The sequence below is a fragment of the Penicillium citrinum genome, assembly GCF_028827155.1.
Source record: "Penicillium citrinum strain IBT 23319 chromosome Unknown utg000001l:1.0-4955037.0:1.0-4956770.0, whole genome shotgun sequence".
Classification (NCBI taxonomy): domain Eukaryota; kingdom Fungi; phylum Ascomycota; class Eurotiomycetes; order Eurotiales; family Aspergillaceae; genus Penicillium; species Penicillium citrinum.
Window position 1 is genome coordinate 1,522,152 of NW_026622686.1, and position 18,722 is coordinate 1,540,873.

The 18,722-nt window shown below is 24.9% G+C and overlaps 1 protein-coding gene across 1 annotated transcript; it reads right to left on the bottom strand.

Moving 5' to 3' along the window:
* Positions 1–4,228: 4,228 nt before the first annotated feature.
* N7469_000582 (uncharacterized protein) lies at positions 4,229–4,935 on the bottom strand (the record flags this gene model as incomplete). Its single annotated transcript, XM_056639502.1, has 2 exons — positions 4,229–4,414; positions 4,825–4,935. The coding sequence occupies 2 exons, from the start codon at positions 4,933–4,935 to the stop codon at positions 4,229–4,231; spliced, it is 297 nt and encodes a 98-aa protein (XP_056505259.1).
* Positions 4,936–18,722: the final 13,787 nt, after the last annotated feature.

Sequence of the window (18,722 nt, forward strand, 5' to 3'; positions counted from 1 at the left end):
ATTAACATAAATAGGGCCATCACCCCCGGCCTAGATGATTTGAACCATCTTCTCTATTTTATTTCAATCTTAACAATTTGAAAATTTCCTATTTGGGACTACTCCCCTCTGCTATTAAGACTATTAGTCATCCCTACTACTAGTCTTCACAAATTCAGATCAGAAAAATAATATAATTATCTATAAAAAATTGAATTGTACTCAATTTATATTTTCTAGAATTGTATTAATTGCAATAACAGTCAAAAATATTTTATATAAAAAAATTTCAGAAAAACTAAAAGATTTTGTTATTTAATTATAGTTTGAAGATATTACAATTTGCAAACAAAAAATTATATTATCAGAAAACAAATATAAAAAGAAATATTAGAATATAAATTCAAAAGAATTGTTCTATTATATTAATAGATTATATATTTCTATTATTGACAATTTGTGATCCAGATTGATCCAGATTTATTATAATAATCTTTTAATAGATTATTTTGGAAAAATTTATATAATTGAGCTATTTCAATAGAAATATCATTAAAAAGAATTTCAGAATAAAATATAAAACTATATTATATTATATACAATTTGTCAAAGAATTAAAATTCTATAATATTAGTTTTATAAATAATTATAATTATTTTCTATTTCTCAAAAATCTTTTACAGAATTGATAATAGATTTTATTATAAAACTATTTAAAATAGATTATTAAAAAAAACAATTAATATTATTTTTATTATTATCAATAGATTTACAAAATATTTTTAATTTATTACTATATTTATTATAATCAATATTGTTGAATTTATAGAATTATTCTATAATCAAATTAAATTAGAATATAGAAATCTAGATAGAATTATATTAGATTAAAAATCTATTTTTATTAATAAATTCTGATCAGAACTATATTATTATTCAAAAATTAAATTCTGATATTCAATTATTTTCTATCTATAGATAAATAAATAGACCAAATAAATAAATCAAATCTTAAAGAATTATTTATATTATTTTATAAATAAATAATATATAAATTAGATTCAATTTTTTAAAATAATTCAATTTGTATATAATAATACTATAAATCAAACAATTCAAAAAACTCTATTCTCAAATTTTTATAGATATCAATCCAAATTTCTAACTCTGCAAAAATAGCAAAAAAGCAGAAATATTTTTGATAAAATTATAGTTGTTATAACTATAAATTATATATAAAAAAATCCAGAAAACAATACAAAAAATTCAAGAATAGTATTAAAAATATTATAATAAGAAATATATTCTAAAAAAATTTCAGAAAAACAAATTGATCAAATTATTTATCAAGAATTTATATTTCAAAGATTAGACAAAAAAATTTCTATTTCAATAAATTGATCTATTTCAAATCCAAAAGCAAATTGAATTATAAATATATTATTTATAATTATCAAATAAATATAAAAAATTATATAATATAATCTCTATCTCTTTTCTAAATAAATAGAATACAAAATAAAAAATAGATAAACTACTAACTATTATTATCAGATTTAAATAAAAACAAAGAATAGAAAATTGAAGAAAATTAAAATAAAAAACAAATATAGAGAGAATTCTATTTCTATATTAAATAGAAAAAATAGTTTTTTAAATATAATATATAGAAATCAAAAATTTACATAAATAATATCTATAATACTATTTATATTTATTGAAAAAAAAAAAAACAATTATCTAAACAATTCAACTCTGAAAAAAATACAAAAAGAATATATCTAGAAAATAATATATTGATTCAGCAGATAATCTTGAATATCTATATAATAATAGTATAACAAAATTCTAATAGTTTTAACAAAATTATATTTAACTTTTATTCAATTAGTATATTTTTTGTCTTCTATAGTATAATAAAAATATTGATAATAATAGTATTTTTTTTTAATATTTCAAAAATTATCTCTGATTGAATTTTAATTATTTTATAGTAATATCTGCAAACAATTCTCAATAAACAAAATATATATAATAGAATCTATTTTCTTTATTTTAGAGTAATAGTCCAAATAGAGAATTCTAAAATTCTCTAAAAATATAATTATTATTTTATAAAACTATTCAATATAATTTTGATAATAAATCAAAGATAATAGAGATTTGAAAACAATCTAAATCTATTTCAATAAACAATTGCAATTATATATATTTTTATAAATAATTATAAACAACAATCAATATATTAAATAATTCTTTGTATATTTATTGTATTTCAAATAGCTATAATTTATATAGCAATCAGAACAAAAGAAAACAATATTTGATTTATTCTTTTTTGAGGAATTACTGATTTATAAAATCAAACAAATATTGTAAATCTTGACAATGTTTGTTGACTATCAATCTAGAGAAACTGAAATTGAAAATATTTCAATATAAAAATTTATTTGAGATAAAGACAAAATCTGAGAAATCTATATAATACAATAAAATTAGTAATATAGAATAGATTAATATAGAAATCTTTTATCAGAATTGAGAGATTCTTTTCAGAATCTGAAATAAAAAAAATCAGACAATATTATTTAAATAAACTAAAATAAATTGATATTCTTATTTTGAATTGAAAAAACAGAAATAACAGAACTAATATTGATTTTAATATAATTAATAGATATAAAATACAAATTTTGAGAAAATTCATCAGTATCAAAAAAATAAACAGAAATTGTTGACTCAGATTCTTGTTCTGAAAATTCTATATCAGAATAGCTATATCAATAGATTGAAATCTTCAACAAAGAAAAAATATTTCTCTGAATCTATTTAGAACTATATCAGATTATAATAAAAGAAACAGAGATAGAATAAAATAGATAATAGATAGAAGAAAAGAGTGAAAATACAAAAAAAATATAAAAGAAAAAATTGAGATATAAACAAAAAAAATATTATTATTCTATAGAGAAGATATATATTCTATCTATTTTAATATCTATATAATTAAGACAATCTCTCTGCAAAAAGAAAACAAATTGAAATTGATTAGAAACTGATTCTATTATAATTCACAAAAATTATCTGTCAGTTTCAATATACTATCAATATATCTGATTTTGCTGGAATCCAGTCTATCTGTTATTGATCTAAAGAAATTTTGAATAGCTGTTTATTATAAATTATATTTAGAATTTTTATATTGTAAATAATATAAAAAATCAATGGAGAGAGAATTAGAATATTGAATAAAAATCTGTTTTTCCTGCAAAATCTCAGCGAAATAGTATTGACTTTTCTTTATTTTATTGACAGTATCAACTATAAATCCAAACTGAATATAATACTACCAAATTATATAGTAAAACAAGAAAATCAATATATACAAATAGTATACTGTTTATCAAATACAAGATATAGTTCAATTGATCTAAATATTATTATAGTCAAAGATTCAATTATCAGATAATTTAGTATTATCTGCTGATTGAATTCAAACAGTCTAATCTAAAATATCAACAAATATCTTAATATTCTTTATCATTATAATTAGACCTGTGCACTGGGCGGCCCATGGGCGGATTTTTGAAAGGCCTACCCATCATAGACGGCCCATCAATGGGCGGGGGTACCCACGGGTATGCCCAGCAGACCCAGGGGTGGATCCAATCTTTGCATTATTATATACAGTAATTTTGAGCTGTTTCAAAATTACCGATTTAAATATAGCAAATTATAATAAATTATTAAAAAAACTATTTACTATATTCTATTCAAATATAGATTAAACTATATCAATATCAATACAACTATATTATTGCCAAGCTTTTATAAAATTATGCATTTTAGCCAAGACCCTAAATTTGCTCCACAACTGGGCCGGCGCTGGATATCTGGACAGTCCATAGCTGGACCGATTTCTGAAAAGCCTATCCATACCCCGCCCATGGGCCATCCAGCTGGGCCGGCCCATGGGTTTTGTACAGATCTAATTATAATAGATATTTAGAATCTATTAATCTGCGAAACAACTATAAATCAAATTCGAAGATATATTGATTTGCAAATACTGTTTTTATTTTTATTCCGGCAGATCTAATAGTATTTAGAATTAACTATATCAAAATAATAGTTGATACAAAATATATAACTATCAGATTTTTTGGAGCCAACAAAAATCGATTTTATCAATAGTCTAGCCATTATTCGATATTTCAATTCGCCAATCTCTAGGAAGATTTGATTCAAACTAGCCAGCGATATAAATCTGATCTTTGAATATAATACAGAATAGCAGCGAATAGCCATCAGTATATATTGTTTCAATCACAGTAATCCATTCACAATTATCTGGCTGGAGGATTGATCGCCGACTGTAGTATTCTACTTGTATAACCACTTTTTGCGATAATATAAAATCCATTGCGAATCCGGTCTTATCAAAATTATAGCTGGTTGGATACTATTTTTCTCAATTGTATATTGTACTATCAAAAACTATTCTTTTATAGTCTTTGGATTCTTATTAAGAGCGCGCTGATAATTATATCATTTAGAAAAGTATAATCAAAGTTTATCACATTGTTTAACAAATATTGATACCCAATTGATGCCAACAGTCAATGAGAATATGGTTCTACACGCTGTAAAAAGAATATTGGCTATCTCTCGAACAGTAGAGGGTCTAGATGCTGTTCTACACAAATCTATAGAAAGAATCTATTCAATAAGCGAATCCTCTTTATATTGTGTCAGTTTATAATCTGATGGACATTTATCAATGTGTGAGGATCTTCCATGCGCGCGCGCGTGTAGTGTGGAACAAGGTAGATCGTATAGCTTCACTGCTGCGCGAATAGATTTGATACAGCTGTTTTTAATATCGTCAAGGGCTAATAGAATCTTGCCCTCCTGATTGACCAATTTCTGCGAAGATTCAGTGCGAATTGGTGGCATAGTAGGTGGTTGAATTAGGTAGGGTGGGAGGAATACGCGATTTTGGAGTGGGTGTCCCGACCGGCCGTGTGTCCCGACCGGCTGTGGATTATGTTATAATTATTTTATAAGCAATTTTGTATAGAGAAAATAAAATTATATTGATAAATTTAATCTTTTCTAAATAACTATTAATATATATAGCTAAAAGTTTTTCAAGCAAGAACTACTCAAATCAAAATAATTTTATAATTAATAATCTAATATCAATTAATATCAAAAAAATATTTTCAAAATTCAATACCTTTTTACACATATCTATATCATTAAACAACCACTCAAAGAGCAGATTTAGCAAAATTATATCAGAAATATTTAAACTATAATTCAATTACAAAAACAAATTTCAATATTCAAAGATCTATTCAAATAGCAGTCAAATAGTTTTCCAAGGCTATCAAAAACTATATTAGATCAGATCATCAAGAATAACGATATAGTACTATACACTAGAACAAAAAAATACAAATCTATATACAACAAATAAAAACAAATACCAGAAATAGAATTGATCTAATAGACAGATATTGAATAATAGTGATTTTACAACTGAGAAAAATCTATAGCTTTTTCAGCAACTAAATTTGCTAGACAAAATTATTCAGATAGATTTTTGGATTATATATTTCTAAATTATTGATAGTAGCATATTGATATAAAGTTGATTTAACAAAATTCTTTCAACCATGTATCTATTTATTATTTTTTCAACAGAAAAATAAATATTGAAAAGAATTTCGATAAGGATTCGATTTTTTACTTCAAACAAAAATATATAGAATATACAATATATTTGTATCTTAAATTCTATTAGATATTAATAATTCTTCGAATTAGATACATTGTTCAACTTTATTTTTACATCATAAAAATTCTAATTTCTTGTACAGATATCTTATTGTATATCAATACAATCTACACAATCTCTATTTCGATGTTTATATTAGAATTTGTTTTGAAATATATTTATCGATTGATTTATTGCGGAAAGGTTTTTTATAGAATATATTATTTTGAAAGGTTTCGTAATCTCGGATATAATTATTTATTCATCGGAACCAGATCTATTTTTCCTGTCAGTAAGTATAGTAATTGACAGATAGAGATTTATTATTTTTCTTTAGTAAACCGATCTGTCTGTAGATTTCCGAAATGGAGTCTAAAATAATTACCGAAACACAAACTATATCGATTATCTTGATTTTCAATGGAGATGTCTATACAAAAAAAAGATTCATTAACAATTGTAATCCCGAAATATAAATATACTATACTATTTTCTGTACAAAATATATAGTTTTGAAACGTTGGTTCTGAATAAAATCCGATATATATACAATCAAAAATCTATTTGAGACATCAGAAATATGTATTATAGACTTTGTATATCTTTATTGTATATACAACAATCAGAATTTTTAGCAAAATCTATTTTAGCATCAAACTGTTTTTTCTGCTAAATACAAAAATATCGATCAATAATTCATAAATACAAGATTGCTAGAGTATATCTATATTATTATACTACCACTGATATACTATCACTCAATATATTATAGTACAAATATTTTTTGATAGATTGTGTAAACGATATATATTGAAGAACTATCGGTCTAGAGAATTGTTCCTTATTGTTTATCATTTCTTTAATAAAAATATAGCAGAGAATTACTAGAATTTCCGCAAAAGATATATTTGTATTATAGCTAATTTCTGTTCGACTGTTTTATTGATACATAGATTATCAAATGTAGTATAATAGTCAAAAGTTCAATATATTTAGAACCCAATATTTTTTAGTATATAGATAGTCAATATATATTTCATGATTATCTGTAATATTTGTTTCGTGGAAGAATTTGGATAGTATAATATATCTGAGTAGCTGCCTGGTCATTAGCAAATACAGTAAAATTATACTGATATTCTTTTTTTGCTATATAAAAATAGTATTGTTTTTATATAGATATATCTAGAGATAAATTAAATATTCTATAGTCTAGTAGTACAATTAAAGAATCTATTGTTATATTTAGATTTTATTAGTAGTTTCTAGACTAATTTGATAATATCCGTTCTGAATTTGATACTATAACTATCGGATAAAATTGTTATTAAATATATACTGTTATAACAATTATGAACCGTTGACTATAGCTGAATACTATCTAAATTTTATGTAGAACAAAATAAATAGTTGAAAAAGTTACTATAGGGATATTGCAAAAATTAATATATTTAAGATACTGAATTTGAAACTTGAGTTTATTGTAGACATCAATCTCCAATACTGCAACAATTATAATGGTGAAATTTTATATATATTTGTCAAAGATTATTTCTGTTTTGTCTCAGATACTGTACAAAAGAAATGCTATTAGTAGAATAACAGAAATTTATATCAGATATATAGATATCGATATTGATCCAGTTTGATATAATTCCAGAAGAGATATTTTATGTAGATAAAATAAAGATCCAAAAAGAATTTTCTAAATTGATATAAAACAAACAGTACTGACTGACAACTGCAAAGATAGTAAATGATGTTTATAGAGTATTTTAAAAATTAACTCGAAAAATATCTACAACAATTCAATAAGAAATCTGTCAATATATAAAACAGAAAACAATATTATATCTATTTTCAAATATTTTTCGGTATAAAATATCTGTAATATATTATATTCCGGTTCAAAAATTTGGTTCCATTCTAATTATCGCATATCAAAACTCCAGATTATATTCTTATTTCTAATATTGCAACTACTTTTACTGACTATATAATCTTTTCTTTTTTGTAGTTATATATATTAATTATTAATCATAATATAAACAAACTGCCGAATTTTGTGTTTAACTTATTGGAATATATAAATATGTCAGTTACACTATAATTACAGCACAATATACTAAGATCTAGAATATCTAATACAGGATACAGAGAAGAGAAAAGAATTATAGAGTCAGGAGATATATATTATATATGAATAATATAGACTATATTGATATTTTGATACTTGTACCAAATATCAAAAGATATATATAGACTGTGTATCTAGATACAGTGAATGATATTATAATTTTTTATTTGTAAAGAATATCCAAAATCAGTAGAATAACTGATTTTTCAATAATTTTGGTTGTATATACAATTGTTAGAACTGCAATTTTGTATACAATTTTTTAAAAAATGGTTTAAATAAATAAAGAAAATAATTACTTCTTTCCAAAATCATATATAAGTTGATCTTGACTTCTGTAAAGAATTATACATAGTAGAAATCTTTATTCAGAATCTCCCAAAAAAATTTGAGCAGTAATTCCTGTTTCAATAGAATAGATACAGAAAAGTTTTATACAACAAAATTTAGTTATCAATCATTATATATAATATAAATATCCGAAGACTTAGACTTTGGTTAAAAAAAACTCGATATTCAGTATACTGAATATTCTAAACCCTGGTGGAGAGAATCACAATAACACCAGACTATTGAACCGAAATATGTATCGAATATTCTGTAATGAACTAGAAAAGTCATACTGCTATCTACAATTGTCGGAAACATAGTATAGTAATTTCTTATGTTATTGTCTATAGTATACAATATATCAATATACAGATCAAATTTAGAAACAATATATAAAATCAAAAAATATTCAGAAAAGATTTCTGATTTTTCCTAAAACTGGAACTGATTTGATATTTTTTCTGCTATATATTTAATATCTGTATTTATTCAATACAAACAAAGAAAGATACAGCTAGTTCAAGCATTATGAATTTTGTAAAAACAGTTTATCAGAAAACAGTTTATTCGGGTCGAAATTCTAACTATATCAGAAATATTGTATTATTTCAATACTGTCGGTATCGGAGCTATTCAGAATAAAAATAATCTTTTTGTAAATCAGATTAATATTATAGAAGAGATAAAGAATAGACAAAAGGAGAATTATTGAAGAATATTTGTATCCACCGGTTTATTTTCACTAATCTGGCTTTTCTGTATAAAATAAATCATAAGCAGTCCGGTCATCCACAAAACACAGTAGACATAAAAAATCTATTCCAGCAACAAAGTATTATGTCTAGCTGTTAACTGGAGATTGAATATAATTTAGTATATAAAATATTTCCGAAATTGAATGGATTTGAACAATGATTCCATAATGTTACCGAAAATGTATGATAAATTATAGATTTTCAAAATAAAGACAAATATCCCGATTATCAGAATCAATGTTCAGTATACTGGCTAGTGATAAAATCAAGAATACAATTCTGCAATAGAGTCTCTTAATCCAATATGGTTGTCGATATATAAATTTGTATTTTATATTTTAGCTATATATTTTGGAACTATTTGTATTTTAGATTAACAAAAATTATATCTTTTTGTTCTAAATTTTTTGGAATACTGATATTCCAAACTTCAATACACAATCCAATTTCAATACACTACTAATTCTTCTACTATCTAGAATTTACAATATATAATATATCAAATAAACAAGATCTAAAATGCTGCTAAATCGCAAAAAAGTGTCAATTTGCAAAATGGTATAAATTTCGATATGTAATCCACGGGCGAGTCGGCCACATAGGCGAGTCAGCCACCCAACTACACCTACTATTTTTGATTTATATATATAACCAACAAAACGCAATTAAATTAATAGCTACTCCTTTGGGCATCTATTTATCTTGTGCTCTATCACTCCACATCCACTGTATCTTGGTGGCGCCCGAATTCGGTGTATGCTAGTCTGGTTTGCGATCTCTGTGGAGACTGAGCTTCAGCTTCAACGGAATGTTGGCTGGTCTGTATTAACGTATGCGTCTCTATAGTACTTAGGGCTGTATCATAGAGTATTTGATGTTTCGATCTCGATCGCTTTTGTTTTTTCTTTGTATTTGTAGTATATAGAATCCGATTTTTCTGGCTAAAAATATTGTATTATATATTGCTATATAACAGTTTCTAATCAGTTGATCAATTACTGTTGTTATAGAAATAACAGGATTTTGCGATCGATATTTAAGTAGCGTTTTGACTGAGGAAATCTGCTGATATAGCTGTTTTGTGTCGTATGGTATTATAGATATAAAGTTGGCTAAAGAATTGCTTCTGCAGATAGAAAAGAATATTGATGTTTTGATATAGAAATTGATTTTTGTAAATACAGAATTAAAAGATATTAATTCTATAGTTTTAAAGCTATTTTGTATCAAGATATTTTTAAATATTCTAATATAGATATCTAGATATATTGCAAGAAAATTAAGTTTATTAATATAATTGATATTTTTTTATATAAGATTTTCTATGAATTTACTATATATATACTTCAGACAAATAAAATAATTTTTTAGCTAATTAAGACTAATATTATTAATAGTCTATTTATTTTTGTTTTTATTGATTTTCTAGTTATCTGAAAGATTATTAAATTATAATTATCTATTTATAATTTTCTGATTGTAATATTGATTTTTTCTGTAATATTCTGTATAAATAATAATTTTTGTAGTTATAATAAAATCTATTATAAAATCTATTTTATCAAAATTAAAGATATTTTTATCAGCAATACTATATTAGACTATTATATATTATATATTATCAAATTATTTTTAAATTATAATTGAATTTTTGTATTGTATTCTCTAATAATTATATCAATAATTAAATCAATTTGCAATTATATTTTTATAATATTTAATAAAAATTGAAATCTAATTAATACCAATAGTCAAAGAAAGAATTGTTTCACAACTTACAAATAGCAAATTGACTATATTTTTAACTATATTTAGCCAGAGAAGATTTCTATATAGATCTATAGACAATACCTATTCAACAAATAATTCTTCTTTATATTGAATCAATATATAACTATTTAATATACTTTATATCAAAATTGATAACTGTATAGTCAATCCTGAAGAATAGTATATAGTATATCAAAATAGTATACAGCTTTATAAATAGAGAAGATTTCTTTATTTTTTATAGTTTTGACAGTTAATATAATTCTATTCTCTTGTCCGACAGATTTTTGATCCTTTTGAAATCGAATTGGTGGTATGGCAAGTGGTTGAAGATAGTAGAAGATTAAATGGGGGACGCAACCGCGTTAGATGGCCGACTCGCCTGTGAATTATGTTATTTATATATTGATTATATAATTAGATAGAGAATTCCAATTTCTTTCAAATTGTCTTGCTATCGATAACTAAATAATTTGAAAATAGAAATTGAAGTATATTTAGCAGATTCAAAATATTAATTTTATATGTTACTTATTGTTAATATCATTGTTGACTATAGATCGGATTCAATTATCTATTTATTTTATACCAAAAAAAATTGTATACAGTATTAATCTTTGCACTCCATATTAAATTCACAATTATACTTAATTTTCAAGCAAAATTAAAGAAATCTACAGTAGAATATCAATTAAGAATTACTGATATATTAGATGTCTATTATATTAAAATATAAACAAACATAGAAATAGTTTGGAAAGAAACTGGCAATATATAGACAATAGAAACAGACAACAAATATAAAATTACTATATATTGTTTGCTCGGGAAACTGCTAATTCTAAATAACAATATATATATATATATTTTGAAAAGAATAAATTCGATTCTGGAGATATATTTTTGACTATATTCTAGAAAACTTTGATATCAATATTAATAATATGATCAATTTAGCCCGGAATAGCCAGATCTAGAAAATCTAGACAATTCAGAAATCTGAATAAGTCTGTATAGCGAATCGAAAAAAGTTGAATCCAGTTTTTCCAGTCCAATTCTTTCAATTTAAAGGTAGCATACGATAATATATTTTCTATAAGTAAATAGAATTCAATTTAGTGGAAATAGATGTCACAGGAAAACCCTGTGTCAAATATACTCGTGCGCTACCTATACCTTATATATAAGTAGTTTGGGAATATCGAAGCGAGAGCTTCGATATTGTGGTCTCTTTTGGCCGAGTGGTAATCTATAAACCCAAACAATAGAAGTATAATATATATATTTAAAATAAAATTATTTGGTATACTATATAAATCGATTTTTTAGCCAAAAATGTATCTAGATAAAATCGATAATTGAGTTTATTCAACAATCAAATATCTAATTATTATATATAATTAGACTATATTTTATTATTTAATTAGATCTATATAGTTTTCTTCTTTGTGAATCAGGTTATTGAAATTTTAATCAGTCAAGTAGAAGAGATATTTTCTGAAATAGTGAAAGAATTATTCTATAATTCTAGTATATAATATTGAAAACTTTATTTACGGAAACAACAATAATTATAGATTATATATTTATTTATATTTCTGAGTTTGTATACCAAATTTACTACAATACTATCTCAATATTGAAAAAACAATATCTGTATCCAGAAACTCTATTGGATAGCTAAATATACAAAGAAATCTAATTTTGCAGAATCAGTATATAGTATTGATATTTTTTATAACAATTTCAAAAAAGATTTGTATTGGATATTATACAGTTGGTAAATATCTATCTTCAATATACAATTTTTTTATAGTTATCTATTCTATAATGTAAAATAATTCAACGGAAATTCACAAACCAGTAGGGATTTTATTTTGTCAGTTTTGAATATTTAAAAATATAAAAAGATGCTTTTAAACTTTTATTGAAAGATATTTATATTTTGAAAAAGTACCTACAAGTTCAATAAGATCATTTTTTTCCGCTCCAAGATTGTATGAAATATTTTATTCTAAACAATAAATTTCTGATATTGAAGTCAATTTTCGAACAAAATTAATTGCTAATCAAAATTAAATATAATAATATTGATAATCCAAAGTAGATTTATATTTCAACAATAGAATTCGTTCCAAAATATTCAATTGATATATTGTGATAGAGTTTTTAAATAGAAATATTAAGAATTATCTAAAAGAATTTCAGATTATTGATATAAACATTCATTGTTATTATTTGATTTTGTAATTTCTATACTATTCTATTTTATATTTGCTCTCTGTATATAATTCCTTTCAATATTTGATAATCTATTATTCTATATTTCAAAAAATAGATTCAATAGAACAGTTCACAATATTGCTATGTTATATCTAAAGTATCTAGTATTCGAAAATCAATTTCAATGCCAAAATGCTATTCGGAAAATATTTAATAGGTATCAATATTTTTACAGATCAAATTCTTTATCAAATTATTCATAAAACATCAAATCTCTGTATCAGAGTTAAGTTTTTTATTAGTTTGTTATTAGTAAAACAGATATCCAGTATTTTAAACAGTCTTCTCATTCTGTGTATACAATAGATTATTTGAGCTTTTTCAATATTAAGATATTTACAAGCAAATACAACAAATTATTCGGATAGACTGTTTATATATCTGTTTGACTCAGAATATTGATTTAGTAATATATAATGCACATTATAATTCAATCAGCTATCCGAATAAGCCGGCTCACTGTCTATAGCACAGCTGTATTTCTATTAGCTGATACAGAGGACAAATTACCCAGTCAGTAGTCATTTCAGAAATATATATTGTGAAATAAGAATAATATCAAAACTATTATCATACAGCCAATAGATTTGTTTGGATAGACAGCTGAATTGTGATTTTATTATATGAATAAAGTTGGTACTGTTACTATCGAAATACTATTTGTTCTCTTGAAGATTGCAACAACAGAGAAATTCAAATATAATTAACTACAAAATTTCTAAATTCTGATATACTATGCGAAAATATTTATTTATATTCTACTTATTTTTATTGCTATATCAGAGTATAATATAATTTTGATTTTATAATATAAGAATTGTTAATATTATATACAATATAACCATATATATATAATGTAATCCACGGCCGACCGGCACACACGGTCGAGCGGCACACCCACCCCCATGATAAATTTTTAAAACATGATAAATCAGCCAAAACGCATCAATTCAGCTATATCTATCGTTTATTACAATGATTAGCCCTATGTCCAATTTCCCCGCATCCACCACACTTAGGTAGATCCCTCCTGCGTGGCTGATCCTGCTGAGTAGGTAAATCGCCCTGTTCATGCGATACTACCTCATTAGCTTCAGCAGGTTGAATTGGCTGCTGAACTAGCTGTAGGCCCTCTTCAATTGATAGGCCTCCTTCGTGTGCGATTCGCATAGTCGATCGAGTGCGCTTTTGACATTTCTTTTCATTCGCTGCGCGTAGATCGGCGTTCTCCTTCGCAAGAAGCGCAGCGCTATGTATCGTCATTGCACATCCTTTGATAATTTGATTTATTATAGGTTTTGATGGGGTAGGAGGGCTTTTTGATAGTTGCTTATATAGCTCTTTAAGCATAGAAGCTTGCTTCTCTAGTTGAATCACTGTTCTAGGCGTTTTTGGTGTGAATTGGCTAGATTTGCTGCTTGGTCGGCTTAATGGTGGTGAAGGTATTCGGAGAGAAATATTCAGCTTAGAAAGCACTCTTTCAGCACTAACTGGTACAATACCAGTAGCTGCAAAGCTGCTTTGAATGATATTCGGCTGAAAAGCTTCTATTCTTGCGTGTGGATAATCAACAAGGAAATCAAGTTTGTCGATATGATTATAGTCTGTTCTGGCTAAATTATTCACAAAGCGACTATATGCACACTTAAGCACTGCAAAGCATCCAATATCAAGCGGTTGAAATAGATAAGACAAATGTGAAGACATACAAAGTGGTATAATATTATGTTCAGCATATATTCGATCGAATTGAGGTATAAAATAGCTACTGTGTCTGTCAAGGATCAACAGCCGAAACCGTTTTTGTACACGCGAATTAGTGTATAGAATAAAGATTTTTTTGAAGCCAGCGAAGACCGATTTCATCAGTAGTCCAGCCATTATTCGATACTTCAATTCGCCAATCCCTAGAGAGATTCGACAATTCAAACCATCCGGCGATATAGATCTGGCCTTTGAATATAATACAAGGCGGCAGTGTATAGCTGTCAGCGCATATTGCTTCGATCGCAGTGACCCATTCGCGATTACCAGGCTGTAGAATCGATCGCCGACTGTAGTATTCTGCTTGTGTAACTACCTTCTGCGATGATATAAAGCCCATAGCAAAGCCTGTCTCATCAAAGTTATAGATATTCTCCGGTTGAATCCCATTCTCCTCAATTGCACATTGCACCATCAAAAACCATTCTTTTATAGCCTTTGGATTCTTGTTAAGAGCGCGCTGATAATTATATCGCTTTGAATAGCGCGATTGAAGCTCGTCGCGCTGTTTAATAAAGGTTGATACCCAATTAACGCCAACAGTTAATGGGAAATTGGTTCTACGCGCTGCAAGTAGGATATTAGCTATCTCTCGAACAGTAGAGGGCCTAGGCGCTGCTCCACGCAAGTCCATAGAGAGAATCCATTCAGTAAGCGAATCCTCTTCGTATTGTGTCAATTTATGGTCAGATAGATGCTTATCCACGCGTGCAGCTCTCCTACTCGCGTGTGCAGCGAGAGTTCGGTAGGGTATATCATATAGCTTCGCTGCCGCATGTATAGATTTGATACGGTCATTCTGAAGATCACCAAGGGCTAGTAGGATCTTCCCCTCTTGATTAACCAATTTTTGGCTAGGTTGACTGCGAATTGGTGGCATGGTGGGTAGTTGAAATAGATGGGTTGATAGGAAGGCGCGATTGTTGATGGGGTGTGCCGCTCGGCCGTGGATTACGTTACTAGATACAGAAAATAATGCGTGTGGCTGATATGAATTCTCCGGAGATAATTCAGTTTTAGATGTGAGATATTTATATATTGCCTATAATAACAATAATAACAATTATTAGAACTGTATCTAAAAAATAGTCAGAATTTATGATAATAAAACAAAATTGTTGAAAAAATAGAAAACAAAAATAAATTCCAAATTTTGATTCGAATATTTTTAGAATACCAGAAATGATTTATAGAATATTATGTAACTGATATAAGTTTACAACAAAATAATACTAAGGTTTAAATGTTCCAAATATATCAGAATTCATTTAAAAAATAGTATATATAAAATAGGTTGACTGTTCTATCTATTTGACTTTAATGCTATTGAATCAGTTTGGAATATACTAAAAAAATATATTGAAAGAATATTTCTATATCTCTTTGAAATAGAAAAGCGTCAAAATAGCTGGAACTATTTTAAAAAATAAATATTTGAAGAGATATAGTAGATAATAGAACCAAAAAATTGATAAATTGGTGGAAAGGTTTTGTAGGTATACAGATACTATATAGAAGAATAGAGATTATAATGTAATTTATTAGTGGAAAAATGAATTAAATTTATTGAATCTATATATCAATAAATCAAATTCTTTTTACTAGATATTGATATCTAAAATGATGGTGTATATTGGATAGCCAATATATTTAAGATAGAAGATTGTAAAAGTAGAATAAATACAGATATTCAAGCCATAGATATAGAATAGACTACTATTATTTTTAGTTGTTTATAGATTGATAAATATAGTTATACCAGTTCTTTCTTGGAACTACTACTATTGATATAGACTAATATCAAATATGTACTATAGTTGTAACAAGTAATATAGAAAAATTCTATATAGTAGAAAAAATCTACTATAGAAATATTACAAAGAAATTCAAGATATTTATCTAAATTCTACTTTAGAATAACTAAAAATTTATATATATTATAGCCACAAAATAATGCTAGAAAAATACAGAATTCTCTGTTTTATAAGTCAACATTATCGATATTGAATACCTTTTGTTATGAATTTTAATAGATTTATTTGCCGTAAGATAGATATATATACAATATATTTTCTGGATATATTGATATATAGAAGTATAATAATAATAATAGAAGTTTTATTTGTATTTGCCAGACTTAGCTTTCGGTTTGACACTAACAAAAGCGAAAAATTGTATTAGGGATTCACTGTACTATATATATACCAGAAATTATATAATTCAGTATTCGTTTCCTATATCAACTTTTACTATTCCCAATATCTAATATATATATATTTACCAGAAAATCTGGCAGTGCTTTCAATATACAGTTGCGGTAAAAATATTATCCATTGATTTATTGTTTTTTCTAATATTCAATAGCAGGACGAATTTTAATCAATACAAATATTTTCAATTACAAAATTCTTCGAAATTTTTTCCTTTTCTCGAAAGGAATTTACAGTAAATCAATTAAATTATTTTTTTCTTACAATAGGTTTTTTTCTATTAAAATATATATACCGTAAATTTCAGAACAATCTTATTAAACTATATTTATATGAATATACTATTATCAATCAGCATATTGTAAATAAATATATAATACAAAGATATATTTAATTGATTTTGCCAAAAAAATATGTAGATATATATTGAAAAATATTGATTCAACATTCTTTGTCTTCTGCGATTGCTAGATTATATAAATATATACAACGGACAATTATCAGATTTTGGAAAAACTGTTAATATTTTTGATTATCTGTTTAGTTATTATATCGGTATATTTGCTGTCCAATATACTGAGATAATCAAAAAATCTATAGAGGCGGAATTCGATACTTCTAAAACACAGGTAGTCAATATATCTAACAATTATCTATAACAATATTTGAATACCTATTTTATCATTAGTAAAAATATTAAAAAAGTATTCATATTTTGATTGTATTGTATAAAAATAGTTTTATATATACAGATAGATATGTAGATATATATATTTGACAACAAACCAATAGTCAATAGTCAATTTATATATTCAAAATAGTTATAAAAAACAAATATAAATTCGAATTTTTTTTTCAATAAATCAATATATACAAAACGGGTTATAAATTTGTTTCCACTTCTGTTTCTATTCTGTCAATATCCATCTATTACCACAACAATAACTAATTCTATATATATAATATATAAATTTGGCCGAATTATTAGTGGAAAGTGTAATAAAAATAATAAATCATCCTATACAAAATATATTACTATTTTTACTGCGGTTTACTGTAATAAATTGAAATTCGAAATTGTCTATATTTTTCGTATCTTATATAAAACAGTTTTCAATACTTCTTATTATTTCAATCAAACAATTTTTTTTTCAATTTTGTTTTTGGAATAATTGGTTTCGAAAATATATTTCTGTTTATTTGTTCCAATTTCTATTTGAATTGGATGGTGTTATTGAATCAGATATTAGACAATTTTGAAAAATTAACAATTTGCAAAATTCTGTATATCTATAAAATTAAAAAATAGAAATCTGAAAAAAAAATTTTTATTGAAATTATTTATTATTTTTTGTTGACAATAATTTCTAAATAAAATAATTTTCTGTTCAATAGAATTGTTATCTATATTCAAAGATTTATAAAAATGAATCTAATTAAAATTAGAATTTATAATAAAAATTATTCTGATCGAATAATTATAGAATCAACCAGTAATTTCAGTGAGCAAAAATATATTTACAAATTCTATATGGATAATGAATAAAAAAGTATTATTTTACTTTCAGTCTGAAATAATATTTCTATAAAACAATTTCAAAATCTATATATTGAATTGAATTTAAATTTGATGTGAAATCTATAAAATATATATTATAAAATATTTTCTATATTTGTCCGATTTCAGTTTTATTGGATCCATGTAAATATTA